This window comes from Branchiostoma floridae, chromosome 7 (assembly GCF_000003815.2).
Source record: "Branchiostoma floridae strain S238N-H82 chromosome 7, Bfl_VNyyK, whole genome shotgun sequence".
Classification (NCBI taxonomy): Eukaryota; Metazoa; Chordata; class Leptocardii; order Amphioxiformes; family Branchiostomatidae; genus Branchiostoma; species Branchiostoma floridae.
The window spans coordinates 3,234,781-3,257,616 of record NC_049985.1 but is presented as its reverse complement, the minus strand read 5'-3'; the positions used below and the strand labels follow the sequence as shown (position 1 = coordinate 3,257,616).

The 22,836-nt window shown below is 41.2% G+C and overlaps 3 protein-coding genes across 3 annotated transcripts in view; 1 reads left to right on the top strand and 2 right to left on the bottom strand.

Moving 5' to 3' along the window:
• Positions 1–16,490, top strand: part of LOC118419307 — a 32,163-nt gene extending 15,673 nt beyond the window's left edge. Inside the window, exons 11-15 of the mRNA XM_035825666.1 lie at positions 8,484–8,613; positions 9,304–9,418; positions 10,276–10,375; positions 15,017–15,112; positions 16,111–16,490. Of these exons, the coding sequence (XP_035681559.1) occupies positions 8,484–8,613; positions 9,304–9,418; positions 10,276–10,375; positions 15,017–15,112; positions 16,111–16,310 (641 nt within the window). The 3' untranslated portion in view covers positions 16,311–16,490. The remainder of the gene's footprint in view (positions 1–8,483; positions 8,614–9,303; positions 9,419–10,275; positions 10,376–15,016; positions 15,113–16,110) is intronic.
• On the bottom strand, positions 1,148–7,277 carry LOC118419460 (leucine-rich repeat-containing protein 24-like). The gene is made up of 3 exons (XM_035825840.1): positions 6,875–7,277; positions 4,419–4,541; positions 1,148–3,177 (listed from the first exon to the last, which is right to left on the bottom strand). Exon 3 carries the CDS (start codon positions 3,170–3,172, stop codon positions 1,532–1,534), a length of 1,641 nt encoding a protein of 546 aa, XP_035681733.1. The 5' UTR covers positions 3,173–3,177; positions 4,419–4,541; positions 6,875–7,277; the 3' UTR covers positions 1,148–1,531.
• A 1,107-nt stretch (positions 16,491–17,597) lies between the features above and the next one.
• On the bottom strand, positions 17,598–22,562 carry LOC118420301 (methionine adenosyltransferase 2 subunit beta-like). Its single transcript, XM_035827037.1, has 6 exons — positions 22,489–22,562; positions 20,322–20,502; positions 19,724–19,835; positions 19,188–19,343; positions 18,532–18,725; positions 17,598–18,250 (listed from the first exon to the last, which is right to left on the bottom strand). The coding sequence occupies exons 2-6, from the start codon at positions 20,499–20,501 to the stop codon at positions 17,996–17,998; spliced, it is 897 nt and encodes a 298-aa protein (XP_035682930.1). The 5' UTR covers position 20,502; positions 22,489–22,562; the 3' UTR covers positions 17,598–17,995.
• Positions 22,563–22,836: the final 274 nt, after the last annotated feature.

Below are 22,836 nucleotides of genomic sequence, written 5' to 3'. Positions count from 1 at the left end.
CTTTGTTATGAAATTCCCTAAATATGCAGATGAACTTTCATGCTTCTTTTGTTTCTGATGCTGGAAGCTTTTGTGCTTTAGAGCCTCAGAGCTGTTGTTATGTGTTGCCAAGAGCAGTATTATGACAGGCGAGTCTGCTTCTTTCCTGTTTGAAAAGCTCCTTTGGCCACACCAATTCATTTTCTTCCTATTATAATACATCTGCAACAGGATAAAAACAGAGGGCTAGCTATATATATAATGTAACGAAATCTCCCAGACAGTGCTATGTCAGGGACAGATTTTCCCCTGACTGAAACTGCTTTCATCATGCTGATCTTCCAGGCCAGAATTTTACATGTACCTTAAAGGCCACAGTGGCTTGATTTTATGGATGACATCCATGCACACATTGATTTTTGCCTCTTCTAAAAAAAAAGCTGTAGCCACATTCATTCATTCATCATTCATTCGTCCCATAGCCTTTAAAAAGCTGTAGCCACATGTCACCCAGTAAACATCAATCTGGATTTTATACTTCCCAGCGTAAGGGGGCACTTGTTCAGAGCATGGGCCATAGTGCTATTGTTTCCATGAATTGCAATGAAAACGTTATTGAAAATAATGGTGACAATTGTGTCTTACTGGAGGTGAACATAAAACAAACCAAGCCTCTAAAAGAATGGACTAAATGTTTAGTCCTGTGGTTTAGCGGCATCTTTTTCTTTGCTGGATTTTTTTTTCACCCTCCTGCATTATTAAGTTTTGGGATCTCCAGAAGATGTCATCCATTAGATTAAGTCACTGTGGCCTAATATTGTTTAGTCCAAGAAGCAAACATTTAATTTGTATGACTCTAATAGAATGTTGTAGAAATTTGCTTGAGATCTGCTACTGTATACAGTATAGACAATGCACATAGGAAGCAAATTGACTTTAGTTGGAAAAATTGTTTTCTGTCATGATCAGGCCTGCTGAGGATTGACTGATAATCTTGAATCTTGGTCATGAAGACAATTAAAGTGGGCAGGACTGGAATAAACAGAAATGACAATGACAATGACAGTGAAGTTTATTGCATATTCCTGCCCCTTTGGGGCCAAATGCAGTCAAAATTTGATACAAAGAGAGTGATAGAAAACATGTAGTTTACATGCTTCTTCTCTGTTCTTAAAACATGTGTAGACAAGTTGCAGAGTTTACACTTATAACACAATCAAAATTAGCTATAAAACACAATCAACATGGGACTGACACGATAGCATCACAGCCTAAAAGCTACTACCGTACCTTAACATTATATGTAGCTGTACATTGTGTCCTTATGCAGGCAATGGCAGTTTGACAACTGGATAATAAAACTTTCCATGGAATTGGACAGTCTGTAATACATGTACAGTCAATGTAGTTCTCTCTAGTCTTTCCTATTTTCAGACACACGAAGATAGGAAACATTCAAGTAATGTGGTGTTAGAGTCTTATTGACCTGACATATCATCAGGCATCAGCACCATGATACCATGATCTGGTTATGTACTGGTTGCTACAGTAGTCAAGGTGTCTGGTGCATCTGGTCATGACCACCGGTTGTTACAGTAGCTGTGGTGTCTGTGCTGTTGGACACAACACCAGAGTCTGGGCCAACAGAGCGACTCCTGGTCGACTTCTTCCAAAAGATTGTCAAAATGAGGCAACCAATGAGGACAGTGCCAGCTGCTGCACCAGCAATAGGGGCAATGGGAACAGACATGGAGAGATTGGGATGAGATTCAGGTTCTTCTGAGGGTAAAGGATGGACAAGAACAGGTGCAGAGGGAGTAGGAGAAGACTTGAACTGTTCTGGAGCTGTAGAACTAACAGGTATAGCCTGGGAGAAGGTGGGAGAAGACAAAGGCTGTTCTGAGGGTGTGGAGCCAACATGTATGGGTACATAGAAAGTAGGAGAAGCAATGTTGTTGTTGTTGTTGTTGTTGTTATTGTTGTTGCTTGTGGATTGGGCTGAAATACTGGTGGTGCCTACAGAGAGAGTTGAAGCCTCTGTTGTAGTTCTGGGGATATTCAAGTGGACATCAACAAAGAGAGTGGCTAATGTGGAGCCAGCATGATTTGCTGCAGTACAGACATACAGACCTGCATCTGCTGCAGTAACAAATTCAGCTGTGGTAATGGTAGTACCAGTACTACCATTCGCTCCCAAAGTCACCCTCCCACCTGATTCAACAGTTGTGGCATTCTGTTCAGATGGGATGGTGACTGTGATGTCTGGTGTAGGGATACCTGAAGCCTCACAGACCAAATGGAGAGGCTCCCCCTGTGCCAGTGTGTTATTGTCAACCCTCTGAAAGCTTACAATGCTTGGCTCTTCACAGTCCAGAAGATCTTTAGGACTGACATCTTTCAGCATTTGATCTTTTAAGTTGTCCGGTTTGGAACAAGTTATCTGATTTTCAAATGAATGAGACTCACTCATCTTTAGCCTAACAGGAAGCATTTTGCAGTCACACTGCCAGGGGTTGTTGAAAATATGTATGTTGGGGATCAATGACAGTGTGGAATAGGCTGCCAATGGAAGTGTCGTCATCTGGTTGTTGTACAAGTACAACTTTTGCAACGGAGGGAGATCTGAGAACAAACTGGGCTGGATGGTCCTTATCTTGTTATTGTTCATGTACAATTGTTGGAGCCTGGGCAGGTTTGAAAATGCATCTTTCTGAATGATGTTTATATCATTGTTATTCAGGTTTAAGTGCTTCAGCTGCAACAGATTTGAGAATGAACCAGGCTGAATGATAGTTATTTGGTTGAAGGGCAGAGACAACTGTTGCAGCTGTATCAGGTTTGAAAACATACCTGGCAGAATGTGTGTTATTTTGTTTCTGGACAGGATCAATGTATGTAGCTGTGGTAGGTTAGAAAATGTACCGGGCTGAATGGAAGTTAGTTGGTTGTGGGACAGATCTAGTTTTTTCAAACTCCTGTATCTTAAGAAATCAGATGGACTCATAGCTGTGATCTTATTGCTTCTTAAGTAAAGGGTAGTGACACTGATAGGTAGAAACTGAGGAACGGTTCTGAGGCCTCTACTGCTGCATCTGCAGTCTGATGAACATCTTGTGTTGCAGGCTGCGATCGGTCCAGCTTCCTTCAGGATGATCAGCAGAAGGACCAGCAGTGTCTTCAAGTTGTGAAACATTTTGTCTGCAAGGGAAGAAGCACAATGTAGATGTAACTGAGAACAAATGCATGTTACTTAAGCTATAGCTTCACCTAAAATATCATCATCGCCTTCATATATATATTACTTGCATGTTGTTAGAATGTCTTGCAGTTACAATCAGACATTCCAAAATCTAAGTGCAACTAATGCTTTTTGGTGCATTTATTACCTTCTACAATGTAGAAGGAGGGTATAGCAGTTGTCAATGTCTATGTGCTCACAGAGTTATCTCAGGATATGTTAAACTTTGTATTTTGGCATGGTTGGTACTTTATTGAGGTCTTTATAATGCTCTTCAATTTTGGGCACTGTAATTAAAAGTGAATTACGGCACAGGAGGACCTAAGTACTAAGTACTAAGTAAGTAATCAAAAATATTTTCAATGCATGTAAAATTTTGAAACAACACCCTTGAGTTGAAGGCAGTGCGGTACAGACAGATCAACACAGCTGTTCGTCAACTTGTACAGTCTGGAACCTTGAGGCATGTGCTAAGTATCCATTCTCCAAGCAGAGGTTAGACTAATGCCTTGGTTAATGTCTATTGTCATATTGATATACATGTACAATAACAACCTAGACATAAGGCCACACCAATTTAATTTGTAAATAGTTGTCACATTTTCTTGAAGTGAAAATTATGTAAAGGGGACATCATAAAAGCAATGGGTAGGGAGGAAAAATTGAAGATTCTCTCCATAAAAATGAGTGCATCAAGCACTAGTGCTAGTTATCATTCTGTTTTTCCTGTTAAGCATTTTAGAAATATTTTTCTAAAATCCGAGAACCAGCGAATCAAATTGGTGTGGCCTGAATAAAAACAGATGTTCCTGGTAAAGAGGTTATCAAACACCTTTCCCTAAAGTACTCACAGGACAAACAATGTAATTACTTCAAGGAGGTTTGTGTCCAATGGACTCTTGTATCGTTTTGTTCAATGGTTATCATTGCAACTGGTTAGAATTTTATTTTAAAACCTCAGCACTTGGGCAAAATAGACAAAATGAAAGCAGGTGAGGAAAAATTTCACATAATTCATATTCAAAATTTGCTCATCTGGAATCTTTGTAAATCCATCTGGATACTATGTTAATTTCTATACCCTAAGTGCCACAGCCATTTGTGATACAAATTTCTATATGAAAAGCAAGTTATACAGCAGTATATATATTCTGGAAACATGCAAGCTATTCAATGTTTGAATTTATCCAGCCCTGCTTACCTTGTTGTGTTCTTCACGAGCCTGTTTTCACGGCTGACTGCTCTGTTGAAAAAGATTCTGTGTGCTTCTCCCAAGTTGTGTTGGTGTAACCACTTTTCAAACGGGTACGATTGGTGTCCCAAGCTGAAAGATCAAGTAAAACACCAAATGTTAAGGTATTTCACATGGCTAAAATGGCATTTTGACCTTCCATTGTTTTCTCATTAATAGTAAGAAAGAATAGAGCCGTAACAAATATTGATAGATGGGCATGAAAAAATTGTAACTCTGATTTTTGGGGCCATTATCAGCTTTCGTTGCCCCTAATATTATTTTTTCTATGAGAAAATACAGTACTTTGGTACATACCACTGCAATGAAACTAATAGATGTTTTTCATGTGCATAATGATGAAAGCTACAAACTCAAGTTTACGCAAATTTATATCTTCTAATGATCTGTAGTTATTAGAAAATGATTTTTTTTAATTAGATGAAAACAATCATTATCTAATGAATTGTGAACATTGTAGTGTGAGTTTGTTAGCATGGCATTGTCTTTTCAATGAGTTCATTAATCCTGAGTGCTTATTATATGATGATATAAGAAACCAACTATTTCTGAGTGCATCCAAAATACACGCTTACTTTCCAACTATTCCTGACATCGAGAAATCAATTATGTTATTAAAATCAAAGAACTCACACATTATAAAAGAAGTGGGTAAATTCGTCTTCCACTGCTTAAAAAGAAGAAGTCAAACCCAACAAAACCAGTATAATGTACACTTCAGTAGCACAGCATAGTCATAGAATGTAGTTCCTAGCACCTTTGTATTTGTATTTTCCTTGTTATACATGTTGTTTGTACCTGCAATTAGCCCCCGGGCAAGAACTTGCAATAAACATATCAATTATAATATATATAATTGTACATGTATGTAGAACAGGACTGTCTCCATGACCCGTCCCTCCGTCCTGGGATGGAAATTTACTTGTTGGGACGGACAAAAATTTCACCCCATCCATCCCAAAAGTATAAACTTCAGTACATAAAATTGATGAAAATGCATTTTCATAAGCTTAAATGACAGATGTTACAAGGACGTCCAACAACATTGGCTCTCAAACAATAAGAGAGATGGAAAAATTTGGATGGAAAAGAATTATAAGCTTTAGACAGCCCTGATATAGAACAACATTCTTCATCATGTTGGTCTGTCAAGGACCATATTTTAACCAAATTGTCCACCAAGCTGAAAAATCAGGGTCAAAGTCTGCATGAATATCAAGTGTGAACATGATGACATTGAGTCTTTTCAAGGAGTATTTGATCATGTTAGCCTCTAGAGGCTTCTGCTAACCAAATGCAATATAACTGTCTTGCCCAAGCAGCAACCGCTATGATTATAGTGCCCATGAGGGGTGCACATGGGTACAGAAAATTTAGGTACAGGTACGGTCCAGATCCAGAGAATAAGGTCCTGGTCCAGACCTGAACCTGGACCTTAGATTGTTTGTGAAAACGTATGAATGGGGGATACTCAAAACAATGGTCCATTTTGCTACAAAGAAATCTGTTTGGTGGAGTATCCTATCTTCATGTAAATAACACTAACTGCCTGTGTTAACTTATAGACCATGTTTGACTGTAGAAACTTGGTAAAAATGACTATCAACTCTCCTCTATGTTGCGCTTGTTGTTGTTTTTTGGACTGGTAAGCCCCAAAACACGTAAACACCTGCCGACATAGTGTCAGTATAATAATGTTACTGTTCAGTCCAAAATCCAATCCACTGATTTTTTCTCAGTTACTGTACGTTTTTTTCTAGACCTGTCCAAGATGATAAAACAGTTTTGTACCGGTACACCCCATACTCTAATTAGCAATCAAAATTGATAATGATTGCTCCAAACACAAGGCAAAATCAGTGAAACACATTTAATGTTGTGACAAGCACAAATTAAACTAGTTGAAATTCTGACATAGAAAAAACTTAAAGCTCTTTTTTCCCTTTTAGTAGGAACAGACGACTTACCTTACCCATAAGAGAACAAGTAAACAGTGTTGAAAATCACAAACGAGCACCTCACCCCCACCCCACCACCCCCTAAATAAAACTAGCCCCATTCAAACACTGCGGTAAAGTCCTTTCCACGGCAAAGTCCCTTCCTCGGCAAACTCCCTTTCCTAGCAAAAGAGAACCTAGCCAGTGTTGAAAATTGCAAACCAGCATCACCACCACCCCTCCCAATGAAAACCAGCCCTGATAGAAGACTGCAACAGAGGCTACATTGTTCCTTTGTCCCATGATGAAGTTGTTGAGACCATGTCTGACTCTAGATCTGATTTATTTTCATTGCAGTGTCTCCATTTGGACGGGTTAAGTCGTGGCCCAAAAAGAAATGTTAGAATTCAGATTATCTTTTTTTTTTTTTAAGACAAAGAGTCCAACAGGTATGAGATGAAGACTTACCAAGAAACAGTACCCCAAGGAAATGTATCCTGTAGATTGTAGTCAGAAGTCAGCTCAGGCCGTCTAAAACATCAGTCAGAGAAGTCTTGGTTGTGGCTGTTGCGCCAAGCGTAGCCAACTGTACAACTGCGCAGTTTGTTCCCCAACTACGTCTATACATATCCACACATGCAGTTTCTGCTCTCTCAAGTGAGTAAAATTGAATTTTAGCTTTCTGTGATTGTTCTTGATTTAATAAGTCTAACTATGGTATGTTTGGAAGAGATGAAAGTCATGTTGCTCTGATGTTGACATCCCAAGTAAGCTGCGTACTTAAGACATTAATTGTTGCCAAGAAACAATGCAGCTTTTTCATCACAGTACAAAGCCACGTGATTTGTAACTGTGATTGTTTAGCAAGCCTCTCTGGTTAAAATAATCCTTACTTCTGAGAAGGAAAGAAAAATTTACCACAATCGCACAACAAATTCTCCTTGGTAATTTTTTTTTTCACTTTTAAGTATAATTGTTTACCTCACTAATATAGCATTTTAAGCAGTTGATCCAAAACAAGGAAACTGAGGAAGTGAATTTTAAACTGAACATCTGACACCTGTTGGATCAAATCTCTAAACTTTGGTATTGAAATTCCACTTGATATGCAGATGAGCTTTCATTACTAATATTGTTTCTGCTGCTAGAGGCTTTTGAGCTTTAGACCTTCAGAGCTGTTGCTATGTGTTGCTAAGACCCATATTATGGAATGTGATCATTCTGCTCCTGTTTGAAAAGCCCCTTTGGCCACATCAATTCATTTCATTGGTTCCACACCTTTTACCCATGCATTTCCTCTTCTTTGGTGGCATCGTTATGTAGTGGCAGAACAGATAGCAGTTTGAATTGCGAAGTGTGGCTGCGTGCTTGCGAGTCTGAGAGCAGTGTCTCTGATGACGGACGTTATCTATTTATAAGACAGAAGGAGCTGATTCCTTGTAGTTGAATCATCTTGAACTGAACACACTGTAGTGTACGTGCAGCTTTCCAAGAAGCGGGGGTCATCTGGACTTCAAAACTCAAATGAATTAAAAATCAAATGAACATTCAAATACATCCATTTAGTAAAAAATACAAATATTCCATCCTGCTATCAACCCATTTACATCCCATCCAAGAGGATGCCTCTGACCAAAGCCAGGGTCTCATTTTCACTTGTCATTGAGTGATAAAATAGGTGTAAATTGCCTTTTCAAATGATTCAACACTGTCCCATCCTTGGGATTGGAACCCAGGACCTTTAGCTTCTACGTCAACAACCATTACCACTAGGCCAGCACACCGCCAATACTTTGTTAAGAGTCTTTCATAATTTTGCTTCATGTTGTCACTGTTCACCTGGCTTCAATCCCTCTGATGCTAGGGAAAAATCATACATACACACACAGATGTAGATCACTAGATGACAATGTGTACACACTCTCCTTTTCTCCTTGGTCTCCTACCGGAGTACAACCCCACCCCCCCACCCCCACAGGCCCCAGTCCGCATGCGTCGACTGTTCCAGTGGTGAGGGTGGGGACTAAACCATTCTAAGTAATCTAACAGTCACTCCCAACAAACTCCTGTTTTTCAGATGTGGACATGTGTGCAGCAGACCTGCATGACTGTGATGAGCACGCCCTCTGCAACAAGACCGGCCCTGCCCAGTTCAGGTGCACCTGTCAGGATGGTTACTATGGCAATGGGCAAACCTGCCTCCCCAGGTAACTGTGGCAACAAGAACGGGTTTGACTCTATACATAACCACAATGGCCAGAGGGTTCTTATGGTCACCAAGGATCAGGTCAATTTGTCGTACAATTGCAATTGGTATAGACCATGTGCCATGACATTGTTACGAAATTTTAAAAAATTTTAAAAATTCTCACATTGTGACCATACGACAACCCTCAACAAATGTGACCATAATGTAAATGCAGGTTTAACTGTACATGTATATCAGCAGCTAGGTGGTTCATATGTAAAGGTGGTCACTAGTGCATGTACATGTTTGACTGTATCGATATCAATGGCAGGATGGTCCTTGCATTCAATGTACAGTCGGTTACTTGAACAGGCTTGACTATACTTGCATATCAATGGTATTTGTCACTAGTACAGGTTTTGCCATGTATCAATAGCCATGTGGTCATTTTGTTGCTCTGTACGGATTGGACTGTTGGACTATCTTAATATGTGGACTGAGGTTTTTCACAGCTTTGACTGTATTTGCCACCTCCCTTGTCCAGGTACAGGTTTGACTGTACAATGTTCATGTATGTCAATGGTCAGCTGGTCCTTATGTCACTAGTACAGGTTTAACAGTTACTGTGTATCATCAATGGCCAGGTGTTTCTTATATAGAGGTGGTCACTAGTACAGGTTTGATGGTATTTTCCCCTTCCCTTGCCCAGGTACAGGACAGACGAGCCCCTTCCCCTGGAGGTGAGGCGAGACGGCCTCATCAGTGTCTTCAACGGCATCGACCTGCAGGGCATGAAGACTGCAGCTCAGTTCGTCTTCTTCCAGGTTTGTCTTCAAGTTGGATCTTGGCTTCCATTTGAAGTTTAAGGTGCAATTGCAAGGTACTGTAAATGCAGAAACTTTTGCCGCTTCACTGTGAATTGAAACAACCGCGAACATTATTCCATGGCTGTAAGAGACTACAGTACATGGTGCTACCATGAAATTAAAACCACTGCGAAAAGTCCATTTTACTGCTACTGCAAAATTAGATCTCTGTGAACTTAAATGCATTTACAGTACATTTCTGAACAGCACCATTTCTATTTTTATTTCTTTTTTTCTTATCTTGAAATTTTTCCTATTTTTCTTTCTTTCTTTCTTGTCCTTTCTTTTTGTTTCCTTTTTCTCTTCATTTTCTCCATCTTCCTTTCTTTCATTCTTCAATTGCCTTTTTTCTATTATGTGTTGTTGAGACCAATAGCTACATGTGTACGTACAGGGTCAATTACTAAATTAGGCTATGAAGCTCTGCATAGTACTCCAGTTCAGTGACTAATCAATGGTTAGGAGCTGTCTAGTGTTCTACCTCTACTTCTATTGTATATCAATGGCCAGATGGTACCTATGTACAGGTGATCACTAATACAGGCTTTGGGATTCTCCTGTCAATTTTTGACAGATGAGCAGGCAAACAGTCACTTGCCAGTGCATTCGGCGACCTGTTTGCCTGACCTGCACATGACTTTTTAAGGTGAAGGAGGGGTGTGCAATTCCTTCTCCACCCTCTCATCTACTGTATACAGGCTTTACTCTGTATCAATAGCCAGATGGTTCTCATGTGAAGGTGGTCACTAGTACAGATTTATGAATCAAATGTAGGTGTATCACTTTGTATATTAAGAAGTCTTCCTCATGCCCAGGGTATGGATTCTCTGGGAGGAGACTTCATGGTCGCTGAACAGTTCCGGGGGCAACCCAAACAGCTACAGTCCATCTGCATGGACATCCCTCAGTGTATAGGTGAGGTCATGACCTTTCATGTTCCTTATGCTCACTGTATCAGCATCTCTTTTTTCTTAGTTGGAAACATTTTTACACCTAGGTGATGTTGTAGCTTTCCAAAGTCAGGAATGTCAAACCCTTGACCAGTCATTCTTTTGTCTGCTAGCCTATTGTTGAGAATGAATTCCACTTTAAAATGGATCGTCTGACTTATGATAGAGAGAGACACAAAATTGTAACGGGAGGGGGCCATACTTCGACATGTGTTCTACGTGTTGTGTACATGCATTTTTTATTGTACATCTGACCCGCTACCCATCAGAACTAAATTTTAATCGATTGGTAGTCGTATAACCGTGATTAAAGCTACATGGATACAGGTTTCATTTAATGATAACGATCCGCGCTGCGGTTTGGGAGCGCACTTAACGTACCGTACGTATTTGACTTACATTCTAGTGGAACGTTCCAGCACAAAAAGGGGGTCCAAAGTTCGACATAATAACCTTTAAGCCTTTTCGGGGTATAAGAAGTTATTTCATGTACTAAAAAATTAGACTAAAAGTTCACAATACTGTTTGTCTGTCGCAAACATGTACTTTTTCTTACATTGCACGACTTGCTCCAATGCGGAGAGATGAAATAAAACAAGGGGATTTCAAACACATTTCTTCCAGAACATTATGGCCAGGTATCAAACAGCTATTTAATACTTGTCCATGATTTCTATCAACAGAACTACGTATACGGCTCCTTAAATGTTCACTGTCAGCCAGCACAGACTTACATCAAGGTGTTAACGCAACTAGATTTCACAGTCGACACCGCCGGCCGGTCCTCACGCCATTTTGTCTGCACGTAAACACGATCCACGTGATCCCGGCCCAGGGGAGATTGCTCGAGCGAAACCCGTTCTGTGGTTCTACTTGAACATTAATCGCATATGCTTTATATCTCTCAGAGCATAGCCTTTTAGTGGATCTGTAACAATGCAATTTATCATCCGGAAATTCACGACCAACTGCTGAAGCGCCAGGCCCAACACGGAAAGGATGTAAGTGATATTTGCAGGTCAAAGGGTCACTTGAAGAGCCTAAGGCTACAGCACCCTGGGAATTTTGTCGCACACTGCAAGCGATTAGATTTCATACACAAAAATTGTTTTGCACAAAGCATCAACTTACGTAATTTTGACGACATTTATTTCATTAGTCTGTGTAACGCAAACTCCGCTATCCGGAGCTTGTAGGTTCCTCCCCGCGGCAATGTAGGAAGGGCCTAAGAATCGCGATTAAATCAGGTTATTATTTCATCGAACACCCTGAAAGTTTCGACGTCCGGACGTTCATACAGTATCGATTTCTTATTTGTTGTCAGATATTCTATATAAATAGATATTCTATAATCAGCGAGTGAACACATTCAATGATTTCCACGTCACACTGTAGTGCCTGTAATTGGCGTTAATACTGAGGAGCTGCCCATCATGGCGACGTTGCCAAATTACTCAGTAACTGGTTTTCGTGTCATTTGAAGTAGCGAATAATAAAAACAGTGACAACACGTTGTTTCTATTTACAGTTGGTAAATGCGTTTTTTCTAACTCTTTCTGTTTTTTCTCTTCTCGCTTTTTGTTGAGCTCAGTCTTTCGTTTCTCTTTGCGTTCCTCTTTTTCTTTCTTCTCTGTTTCCTTTTGTCTGATTTCAGTTATAATTTCGTCATGAGTCAGAACCCTTCCCGTGAGCCTTTTCCTTGATTTGCGGCCAGACGACTTGGGTGTTGTGACGGGGAGGAGAATGTCTTGTAACTCTGGTGGTACAAGACGTTGTATCAGCGGACTCAGGAGCGGCTGGCATGTTGTGCAGGGTGTAAGACAGGTTGGGCAAGAAATGGAAGTGGCAGAGGCAGAAGTCGAGGGATGTGGTGGAGGAGTGACAGAGGTAGAAGTCGACGGCTGTGGTGGAGGAGTGGCAGAGGCAGAAGTCGACGGATGTGGTGGAGGAGTGGCAGAGGCAGAAGTCGAGGGATGTGGTGGAGGAGTGGCAGAGGCAGAAGTCGACGGATGTGGTGGAGGAGTGGCAGAGGCAGAAGTCGACGGCTGTGATGGAGGAGTGGCAGAGGCAGAAGTCGAGGGATGTGGTGGAGGAGTGGCAGAAGAAAACTTCTCTCCAGGGATCGCCGACATCTTAACCCAACGGTCGTCAATTGCGTCTTCATTCAGTGGGAATATGCCACTCTTTTGGAAAGACGATTTTATCAATGATGGAGTGACTGTATGGTCGTATACAGTATTGAATATCTTCGCAAAATTCCGTTTTGTGACCTGAAAATGCGGGTTCGCAGCCTGCATTACTTCTAGGGTGAGGGCCCACTTCGACTTGAGCGGTGCGAAGATGCCGACATCCAGGGGCTGTAGAAAGTGTGTACAGTGTGGTGGGAGACCGAGGATGACCACGTTGTTGGCAACGGCGGCTTCTAGGACTTTAAGTGTGAAGTGAGAATAATGCTGGTCAACGATCAAAACAATTGGGCGCTCTTTGTGGCAGTGAGATAGGAATACTTTCGTAAACCACCTTTCGAAGAGAAACTCGTCGATAAAACCCGAATCGGAGAACCCGTAGATGGCATTTGCGGGTCCACCCTCTGTGTAGGCGCCTCCCGGAAAGCCTTTGCTAAAGGCTATCATTGGTGGCACCGTCTGCCCTGCCGCTGACACACACACCAGTGCCGACACGTGGTCTCGGCTTCCAACTCTCCGTGAAGGAGACCTCTTCTCTCCGCGGGGTACTATAACCTTAGATATTTTCGCTGAAAGATCCACGCCTGTTTCGTCAGCGTTATAGATTACATGTGGGTTTTTGTTTTTGGCATTCGCCTCTGTTAGTTTGTCTTCAAGCATCAAGAAATATTCGAAGATCACTCCTGGGGTGGCCATGAGCGCCCTCTCCTTGTCTAGCTGGTCAGGGGACCGGAGGCTGATGTCGGGATGGCGACGCTTGAAGCCTCGCCACCACTTCTTGCCCGGCCCAGCCTCCTTAAACCTCGGTGACTCTCCGCGGCCCTTAGCTCTTTTAATCTCAATTTGTTGCGCAAGGGCCTTTGTGACCCTTACGGTGAGAGGGAAGCCCCTGTCGGACATGTACTTGGCGTAGCCGACAAGGGCCTCCTCGTCCTCGGGTGTCAAGACTGACGGTCTTCCTTGCACCTCTCCATGGTGACCTTTTATGCGACCAATCAGGGTTGTTCGCGGAATTCCAAACTTTTTGGCCAGGCTGTAGACAGAGGCGCCATTGTTTGCTGCCTCCAGAGCAGCCTCCATGTCAGCCTGATGGTACTGTTGGCGTTTCCTTTTGGCCCCAGATGCCATCTAATAAAGAGATTGAATCGATATCGACTATGAACGACAGCAGTAATTTAGATCCCCCCTTCCACACCCATCATCAAACATTGAAGAAAAAAAGTTTCGTTTCTTTGTTTGTTTGTTTGTTTGTATGTATGGGAGTTTCATATCATATGTTCAGCACGACGAAAAATCACGATATGTCATCAACACTACTTATATTTATCCAAATATGGGCGGATATAAGCGTTTGTTTGCTTTAACCTTGCCGTGTTCGAATTCAATTTAAGCATTCGAAGGTACACACATTCATACCTAACTTCTATTTGGATATTCTCATACTACAATCGCATCTTTTGCTATCAAAGTATAACTTACATACGCTGAAACGTCAGAGTTGTATATACCTACCGCGACTTCATGCGGAAGAGCGCTAAACTGCAATCTCAGGCGGTGTGGTGCTGGTAGTGCTGGTAGTGTTGGGTTGCGTTCGATGATCACATGACTTCGAACACGTGATTCTCAAGATGGCGGAGGAGCGGTGGTGTGTACACAAGTAGCGTGACATTGTAGCCTCAATTAACCAAGTTCAAAGACTCAGACAAGACACAGGTTTGTTTCTTGGCAAGTTTAATAAACAACCTTTCTACATGCGGTGGCAATCTGTCATATCTCACATCTTAGACTGAATAATTCAACAGATATGAAGGCCACGGTCTCGATACGTTCTCTCGTCAACCTATGCGAACAGCGTCATTATCATAAAAATATCTTCAATTGCTAGCTGCTTGATGTATCATGTTCGGTACACTCTATGCATCAGTATTTTACTAAAGGAAGACTAGGGCCATCAATATTTGTTTTTGTCGTGTACATGCTGTCAAGCATAATAAAGTTATAGCAATTTTAAAAACCATGTCGGACTTTGGACCCCTGTCTAAGTATGGCCCCCTCCCGTTAAGTCTATTGAAGGTAAGTCGGATACAATGTTACCACATACCAAGACAGAAATTTTCAATATGTCATTATTATGTCCTGTTTATATATCTAAATGGTACATGTACCTATGTCCGCCAATTTATACTAATTTCCTTACAAAAACGAGACAGTGCCATACTTTCCTGAAGCAGCATACTGTTATTAACATAATTTTCCATAATATGCTGTTTATACTATTGTCATTCATGAATTAGATTTATAATTTAGTTTCTTAGAATTGTTACATATTCACAACTCATCAAGTTACCACACATTGTATCCTTTACAATAGTCATGCAATAAAGTTCTTCTTCTATCCAAACACATCCTGTCCACTCCAGGCTTCAACAGTAACGGCATGCTGAAGATGTCCATGAGCCGCCCCTCGGGGTGGATACGGTGGAGCAACAAGGATTCAGACGGGCTCTACCTGCTGGGTAGGTTTGTTCCACTTAGAAATCAGCAATAGGATTCTGTTATATAATCATAGTAGTAAAAGGGGTATGCTACAAACTCTTTTCATTGCAGTCATAATGATTTTAATTTGAATTCAACAGCAATTTTCTAATTATTTTCTAGGTACCTAAGGCCATGTTGATATGACATCCTCTGGGAAGCCAAAAGCTGAATGCGAGTGTGCAAAAGAAAATAAAGTTGCCTTCATTATGTATTCTAAGTGGTCAGGAAGTTTGAACATATGACTGAACACACAGAATGTACGCCAAAAATAGTTACTCAAGCAACTGGATATGGTTTTGAAACGGTCAGACGTTTCGGATAGAATCCACTATCCTTCGTCAGTGACACTGAAGAGATCTGGAAGAAACAGGTCTTTTATACTCTAACTATGAATGAAGACAATTTCAGATGTTTAGATAATTAACACTTCAGCTTGACTTTGGCTTAGCTTTGTTCTGTTTGGAATCCAAATTGTCTTCAGTCTGAATTGTCTTACAACCTTTCCTATTGGACATCTGAAATTGTCTTCATTCATAGTTAGAGTATAAAAGACCTGTTTCTTCCAGATCTTTTCAGTGTCACTGACGAAGGATAGCGGATTCTATCCGAAACGTCTGACCGTTTCAAAACCATATCCAGTTGCTTGAGTAACTATTTTTGGCGTATCTTATTACCTGGATGTCTAACCTACATTGTACATCGACGCACACAGAATGTAGTGTACCAGATAATAGATTCTTCATTTTTTATTCTTCATCTTCTTTGACCTTGGAATATTCCATGACATTAGAATTGTATATTTTTTATCATTTTGTAAATGATATAACTAGTTGTGTAGCATAGCTTTCGTTTTGTCTCTTCCACCGGCATTGTAATGATTCTTTACGGAAACATTTTATTTAGCTACAGTATTACGGGGAAGACGTGCTAATAAAGATCATTGTCATTGTAATTAACACTACAGTGTTTGTTCTAGATCTGAACTACTGTGAGCTGGATCTGGAGCTGTGTCCGGAAGAGTCCCGCTGCCAGCGCCACGCCCCCGGGATCTACCAGTGTACCTGCGAGACCCCGCTGGTCATGGTCAACAACCAGTGTGTCCAGGTGCCTGGTTACAGAAACATGTCTGCTGCTGTCTATCCTGGCAGGGAAGTAGAAGTTGGGGGGTACATCTGATTGGTTGTTAGGGCAAACTTTATTGTTTAAAGATGTAAAATTACATTGTGTGTGTGTGTGTGTGTGTGTGTGTGTGTGAATCCCCTGTAGTTACAGAACATGAACAACCAATGCGTCCAGGTTCCTGGATATAGAAACATGTCTGCCACTGTCTACCCTAGGTGGAAGTTGGGGGGTACATCTGATAGCTACGTGTACTTGGTACAAACTTAAGTGTTAAAGATGTCATGTATGTTCATTTGTGTGTGTGTGTGTGTGTATGTGTGTGTGTGTGTGTGTGTGTGTGTGTGTGAGTCCAGTGCTAGTTTTGAACATGAACAACCAGTGTGTCCAGGTGCCAGGCTATAGAAACATTTCTGCAGCAGTGTATCCTGGTAGGGAAGTGGAGGTTGGGGGGTACATATATGATATCTACATCTTAATGAGTAAGATGTAAAAATTACATGTAGGTCCAGTGCTAGTTTTGAACATGACCAACTAGTGTGTTCAGGTTCCTGGATATTGAAATATATTTTGTGTGTGTGTGTGTGAATCCCCTACTAGTCACCAGGTCAACAATTAGTGAAGGTGTCTGGTTATCGAAACATGTCTGCCGCTGGCTTTAGATATAATTATAAACTCTGCTCATGTTTGTGTGAGATCCTGCTAGTCAGTGAACAGCCAGAGTTCAGGTTTCTTAATAGCAAAATTCTTTTTATCCAGTGGGAAAGGAGTAGACGTGTAGAGTTAATAATGGAAAACTATGTGAAGGTCAATGGTATCAAAAACAATTTTTTGTTTAAATTGATAGGGCCTCTTTGTAAGGAAGAAGAATCACTTATATTATATACATATATGTCTCTGTAGATGTATGAGAACATCGATCTATAAATGGCTGGTTCCTAAAAAACATGAAGTATGATGATAAGGAATTAACATATCATGACTAAACTCCATGTAATATGGTGTAAAATGTACATTTTACTTGAATCGAACTAGATGGACAGTGTAGATATGAACACTAGATGCAGAGAGGATTTATTTGCTTGAGATAGTCAAACCCATGTTATGATTATGTCCTGGATGAAGTTTTACTAGAGAATTGATGACGAGTTCTACATTGAAGGAAATAAAAGGACTGAATTTTATATGTAATGTATGAATTGGCTGACTAATTGTTTTGGTAGCACTTTTCTTCCATTTCAAGTTGTTGAAGGACCACGTCATGAATATGCAAGAATATGTGTCAATGAATATGTGTCAATATGTTCCTTTTTTAGCTGATGAAAATATCACATGACACAAGTCTAGCCTTCATATTGTAGTTTATTCTTTTCCAGCAAATACAAATTGAATGTCTTTTTTTACCATGCTTCTGTTTTTTCTCGCTAAAATGGCCTTCAAGTACAATTACATTGAGCAACTTTCTACACCCCTCATTTAGCAGCATGACGCCTCTACTAATTGTTATGCAGTCAGCTTTTTCCAAAGGTTTTATCTGCCAAATTTTTATATTTTGAGATCATCACAGTTCTTAACAACAAGTCAACATTCACCTTTCTCATGGTGTTTTTGTTGCTCTCTCCCCTTGGGCTTTCATGGGAATAGTTCTCATTGACAAGCTTTAAATTGTTTTTCATTGCTCACCTTTCTAGTATATAATTAAACCAATAAACCAAAATTTTACAAATCTGCAACTACAACAATTACTTCTTCAAGAAAGGTTGCAAGACCTCCTTAATGCTTTCCCTAAAAGGCCTTGTCTTCCCAATCCCAAGATCCGTGAGTCTTGAGACGTCCAGCTGTGCGTTGTAAGGCCGGGGGGCTCCTCCCGAAGGCTCCTTATCGGGGACCAGGTGAGAGGAGGGGAGGCTGAACACCTCTGCCATGGCGATAGACATTGTGTACTTCGTCATCTCCTCGTCTCCGCTCCAGTGGAACACACCATGCAGGCTTGGGTCCTGGTCATGGAAATGTGTACAAATGTATCAAATCAGACATAAATGGTACTAGCATCTACTAACGAGGTGTTGTCTTACCATAAAAGCACACCTACCCCCCACACACACACACACTGTGCAGGCTTGCGTCCTGTTCATGGAAATACATGCATCAGAGGACATTAACGGTAGAAACAACTGGCAAGGTGCTGCCTTACCATAAAAGTAAGTACCCATTTTTTCTAATTTTTTTTTAAATCCAACAAATCAAATTGTTCTGGCCTTACTTAGGTATTTCTTACCTGTAGCCTTTTCTCTGCCAGCTGCCTGCAGACCGCAGCAATATCATCCACGTGTGTCGGGTACCTCCTCTCGTAGTCCGACATCTTTGCCGTCTTTTCCGTGTTCTGCACAGCGCCAAAGAGAACCGTCACCGCGCTCTCGTCAATCGCTTCCACAGGTCCATAGAGGATGGGTACTCTCAGCACAGCACCATCTGATAGGGCAGACAAAAATATACCTCCCCATGAATTAGTAGCCTTTTCCATTGACCTCATGACCTGTCATGTCTGATACTTCAGTCCATTTTGAAATTCTGTATCTAAAGGTACTGTATGTACGTTGGACACTTAGTGACCCTATAATAGACCAAAGCAAGGCCAAAGGGAGTCAGTCGGGCACCAGGAATCTGCCTCCAGTCAGCTTGAAGAAAGGCTGTTAACATCCAGTTGTTGCCTAATCAAACTTTTCTTGCTGAGTAGGTATTAATTGCCTTCCTTCTTGTTTGGTGCCAATCTCCTGGTCACTGATCTTGTCCCAATAAAGATATAAATTGCTCGTTAAAGCATTAGCACCACGGTGCCCGGCTGACTGCCTTTGGCTCCATGACTTTACTCCATGGCGATCTTTGATACTATCTTATGGTACTGGTAAATCTGCCTGGAGATTCTGGCCTTACCTTTGGCCACCTCCAGTGCCACCTTCTCCCCAGCCAGTTTGCTGATGCCGTATTTGTTGAGCGGATTCGGAGGATCCGTCACCTTGTGGGGCGGAGACTTGCCATCAAACACGTAGTCAGTGCTCATGTATACCAAGAAGGCACCAACGTCAACTGAAATGAGAAAGTCAGAAATGGTTTATTGACATCAAAAACTAGTGACAAATTATATCAGGTTCTTTAAAATATTTGAGTGGAAAAGTTATGACACAAACTTTTTTACTGCATAAATTACATGTCCCCGTTAAGGAGCAATTGCCTTTCTTCATTACATTAGATTTATTGAAATTGCAGACAATGCGTTTTTTAATTTTAGCGTAATACTAAGATGTTCATCTGAATTTGACATACATCATTGTTGCCATCACCACCAACCACCTCCCCCCCCCCCCCATGCAGACCCTCAACCAAGGAAATTAATTGGTGTAGCCTAGAATAAAAAGATTCAATTTCAAACAATACTGAATAAGGCATTGGGAGTCCTCAACGTTACCTTGCGGCCTGGGCCACAGTCCTTGTAGCCTCTACGTTCAGTGCACTCGTCGCTTCTTCATCCTTCTCCACAACATCAGGCCTCCTCTGGGCAGCAGAGTGGATCAGAATGTTGGGCTGGAAAACAGGTGAGCAATCTGTGAGGCCAGCATTGGAGTGGCACCAAGTACATTGTACAATGTGTTAGAAAGGAGTAGACAGTTAACAGTCTCCTGGCTCCCAGGATTTAAACCCGTGCTGAACCCAGGCCGCCAGATCACAAACTCAACCACTAAACCCTTGCCCCAAAAGGGCCACTCACATTGGGCAAGCTCAGTTTGGCAGCACTTAAAACCCACTGTTACACATGTAGCTTAGCAGTAGGGTGTTTGGCTCAAATCCCAGAGGTCCTAGATTTGAGTCCTTTGTGCCTTTGGGAAAGGCATATTATACAAATTTCCTTCCTTATTAATTTAAACTATTTAGTGACGATGCTCCTGCAGTACTTGATGGCAACAAGTTCCACTACAATCCTTGGGAAAATCTGAATTTCAGAACACATCAATCCTAAGGTTGATACAAAATGTGTACTTGGAGGCACATGCCTATGTCTTACGTGCCTACCTTGAATTCCTGTACAGTTTCTCTCACTGCAGCCTGGTCTCGCAGGTCCACTTTCTTCAGACTCCCCCCCGCCCGTGAGTAGGCCAGTCCGAGCACCTCCCACCCTGCTGCTCCCTGGAACTCCTGCATGAGGGCGCGGCCCAGCAGGCCTGACGCCCCGGTGATCAGCACTCGACCCATGCTGGGTAATAAAGGTACAGCATACGCCCTGAGAAATCAGAACGTAACACTAGAGCAGCCTAATATTTCCTACGAGATTCCCGATCTAGAACATGTACTGCTTAACTACTGTAAGGTATTACTTAGTGTTCCTAGAAGTTCTGTTAACGCTGCTGTACTGGGCGAGCTTGGTGTGTTTCCACTGTATATAGACACCCAGACACGACTGATTAAATATTGGCTTAGATTACACAATATGTCTAATGATAGAATTGTTAAAAAAGCGTACGACACTGCTGTTGCTCAAGAACATGAATGGATTACACATGTACAAGATATACTATGCAGACATGGTTTCCAAAATATTTGGCTAAACCCTAATGTCGATGCCAAATATTTTGGAAACATGTTCAAGGAACGCCTAAAGGACACATATCTTTCGAACTGGAGACAAAATATAAGAAACTTTAGTAAACTGGCAAAATATTCGAAAATTAAGACAACCTTTGCGCTAGAAAACTATCTTTTATCAATTCAAAACAGATCATTCACTAATAGCATAACAAAACTAAGGATTGGAGCACATTGTTTAGAAATTGAAAAGGGTCGTCACAAAAATATACCATCCGAAAAGAGAATGTGTCCCATCTGCAAAGACAGTATTGAAGATGAATACTATTTCCTGATGATATGCCCTTGTTATGATGAAGAAAGGAAAAAGTTATTGACCATGTGTAACAACAGAACAACACTACCTAATACAAGTAGAGAAATATTCAATGTAATTCTATCATGTCCCGACTCCATATCTGTCCACCTAGGCCAATATATATATAATGCTATGCAAAAGAGAAGTCGTGCTTTAACAATGTAAAATACACTATGCCGCCTTATTTTCTATTATGTTAGATTAGTATACTCATGTAGATAGTTCGTAGTTGCTAGTGATACATGTTACTTGCCATACATTGTACCTGATACAATCGTGCAATAAACTTGACTTGACTACTATACAGCATAGTGAAAATAACTATCCCACTCCATTGTTTTTAACAGCCCCCCTCTCTGTGTGTGCATTGTGGGCATCTGTGTATATGAGTGTGTACACATGTGTGTGTACATGTGTGTGTGTGTGTGTGTCTGTGTGCCGATGTGTGTGCATGAGTGTGTGTGTGTGTATGCATGTGTGTGTGTGTATCTGTTGTGTGTGCATGTGTGTGTGTGTGTGCATGTGTGCGTGCATGTGTGTGTGTGCACATGTGTGTGTGAGTGTGGATGTGAATGTATGCATGTGAGTGTGTGTATCTGTGTGTCACGTGCTTGTGTGTGTGTGTCTGTGCATCTGTGTATGTCTGTGTGTGCATACGTGTGCGTGTGCATACTTGTGTCTACTAGTATGTGTGTGTGTACATGTGTGTGTGTACATGTGTGTGTGTACATGTGTGTGTGTGTGTATGTGTGTGACTGTGTGTGTGTGTGTGTGTGTGTATGTGTGTGACTGTGTGTGTGTGTGCATGTGTGTGTCTGGGTGTGTGACTGTGTGTGTGTGTGTGTCTAAGAATATTTGACATACGCAAACACAATGCAACCTTGCTTCTAGACTGGAGGTGTTCCAAAGTGTGTGGGTAAGGGGTTGAAGTCCGCCATATCTGATTAACACATTTTAAATGTCACGATCTTCCATATTAATAGAAGAGAGCTAATATAATATGTACAATCATTTTGGCATCCTGACAAAATCGTCATGATCATGTCACTGTGGCACAACGAGGTAAAAGATATTGACCCAATGCAAGCTGAACTGTTAGGAGGAGGGGCCATATCCATGCCCGATTTGTTAGCCAGCGGATATCGATCGGAGCGCTTATCTGATCGACGACTTTCAAATTTACCCCGACAGAGGAGCAAAGAAAATTGTACCTAACACATATACACGATGCTAGTGATCCTAAGACTAGGAGACAAGATCTACTAAAGTTTAGATGTAGAACGTTTGGACTATACGTACCTTCCACAAGTGGACCAGAAAAGTTGAATGTTCAGATCACTTCCGGGTATGCGACCTTTGACCCTTGAATGAGCGCGAGTTATGAAATCTTACGATATCATGATAAATCATAGTAAACAACTATTAGGCCACAGCAAGTAAATTTTATGGATGACATCCTCTGCAGACTGCAAAAATAGTGCGATAGGGCGAAAAAAAGCAAGATAGGTGAAAAAAAAAACAAGATGGCTACATTTTCAAAAATAGGCACCATAATGTTGTGATGACTGTTGTAAAAAGAATTAAATGGAAAAAACATGGTATCAGAGCCAACAATGCATTCATTCCTGTATTTATGTACCACACTAA

Coding starts and splice junctions, on each gene's coding strand:
- LOC118419460 (XM_035825840.1), bottom strand. CDS start 3,172: ATGTTTCACAACTTGAAGACACTGCTGGTCCTTCTGCTGATCATCCTG.
- LOC118420301 (XM_035827037.1), bottom strand. CDS start 20,501: ATGGGTCGAGTGCTGATCACCGGGGCGTCAGGCCTGCTGGGCCGCGCC. Junction 19,344..19,723: donor AAGGACTGTGGCCCAGGCCG/CAAGGTAACGTT, acceptor ACTTTCTCATTT/CAGTTGACGTTGGTGCCTTC. Junction 18,726..19,187: donor GGCACTGGAGGTGGCCAAAG/GTAAGGCCAGAA, acceptor CTGCCCTATCAG/ATGGTGCTGTGCTGAGAGTA.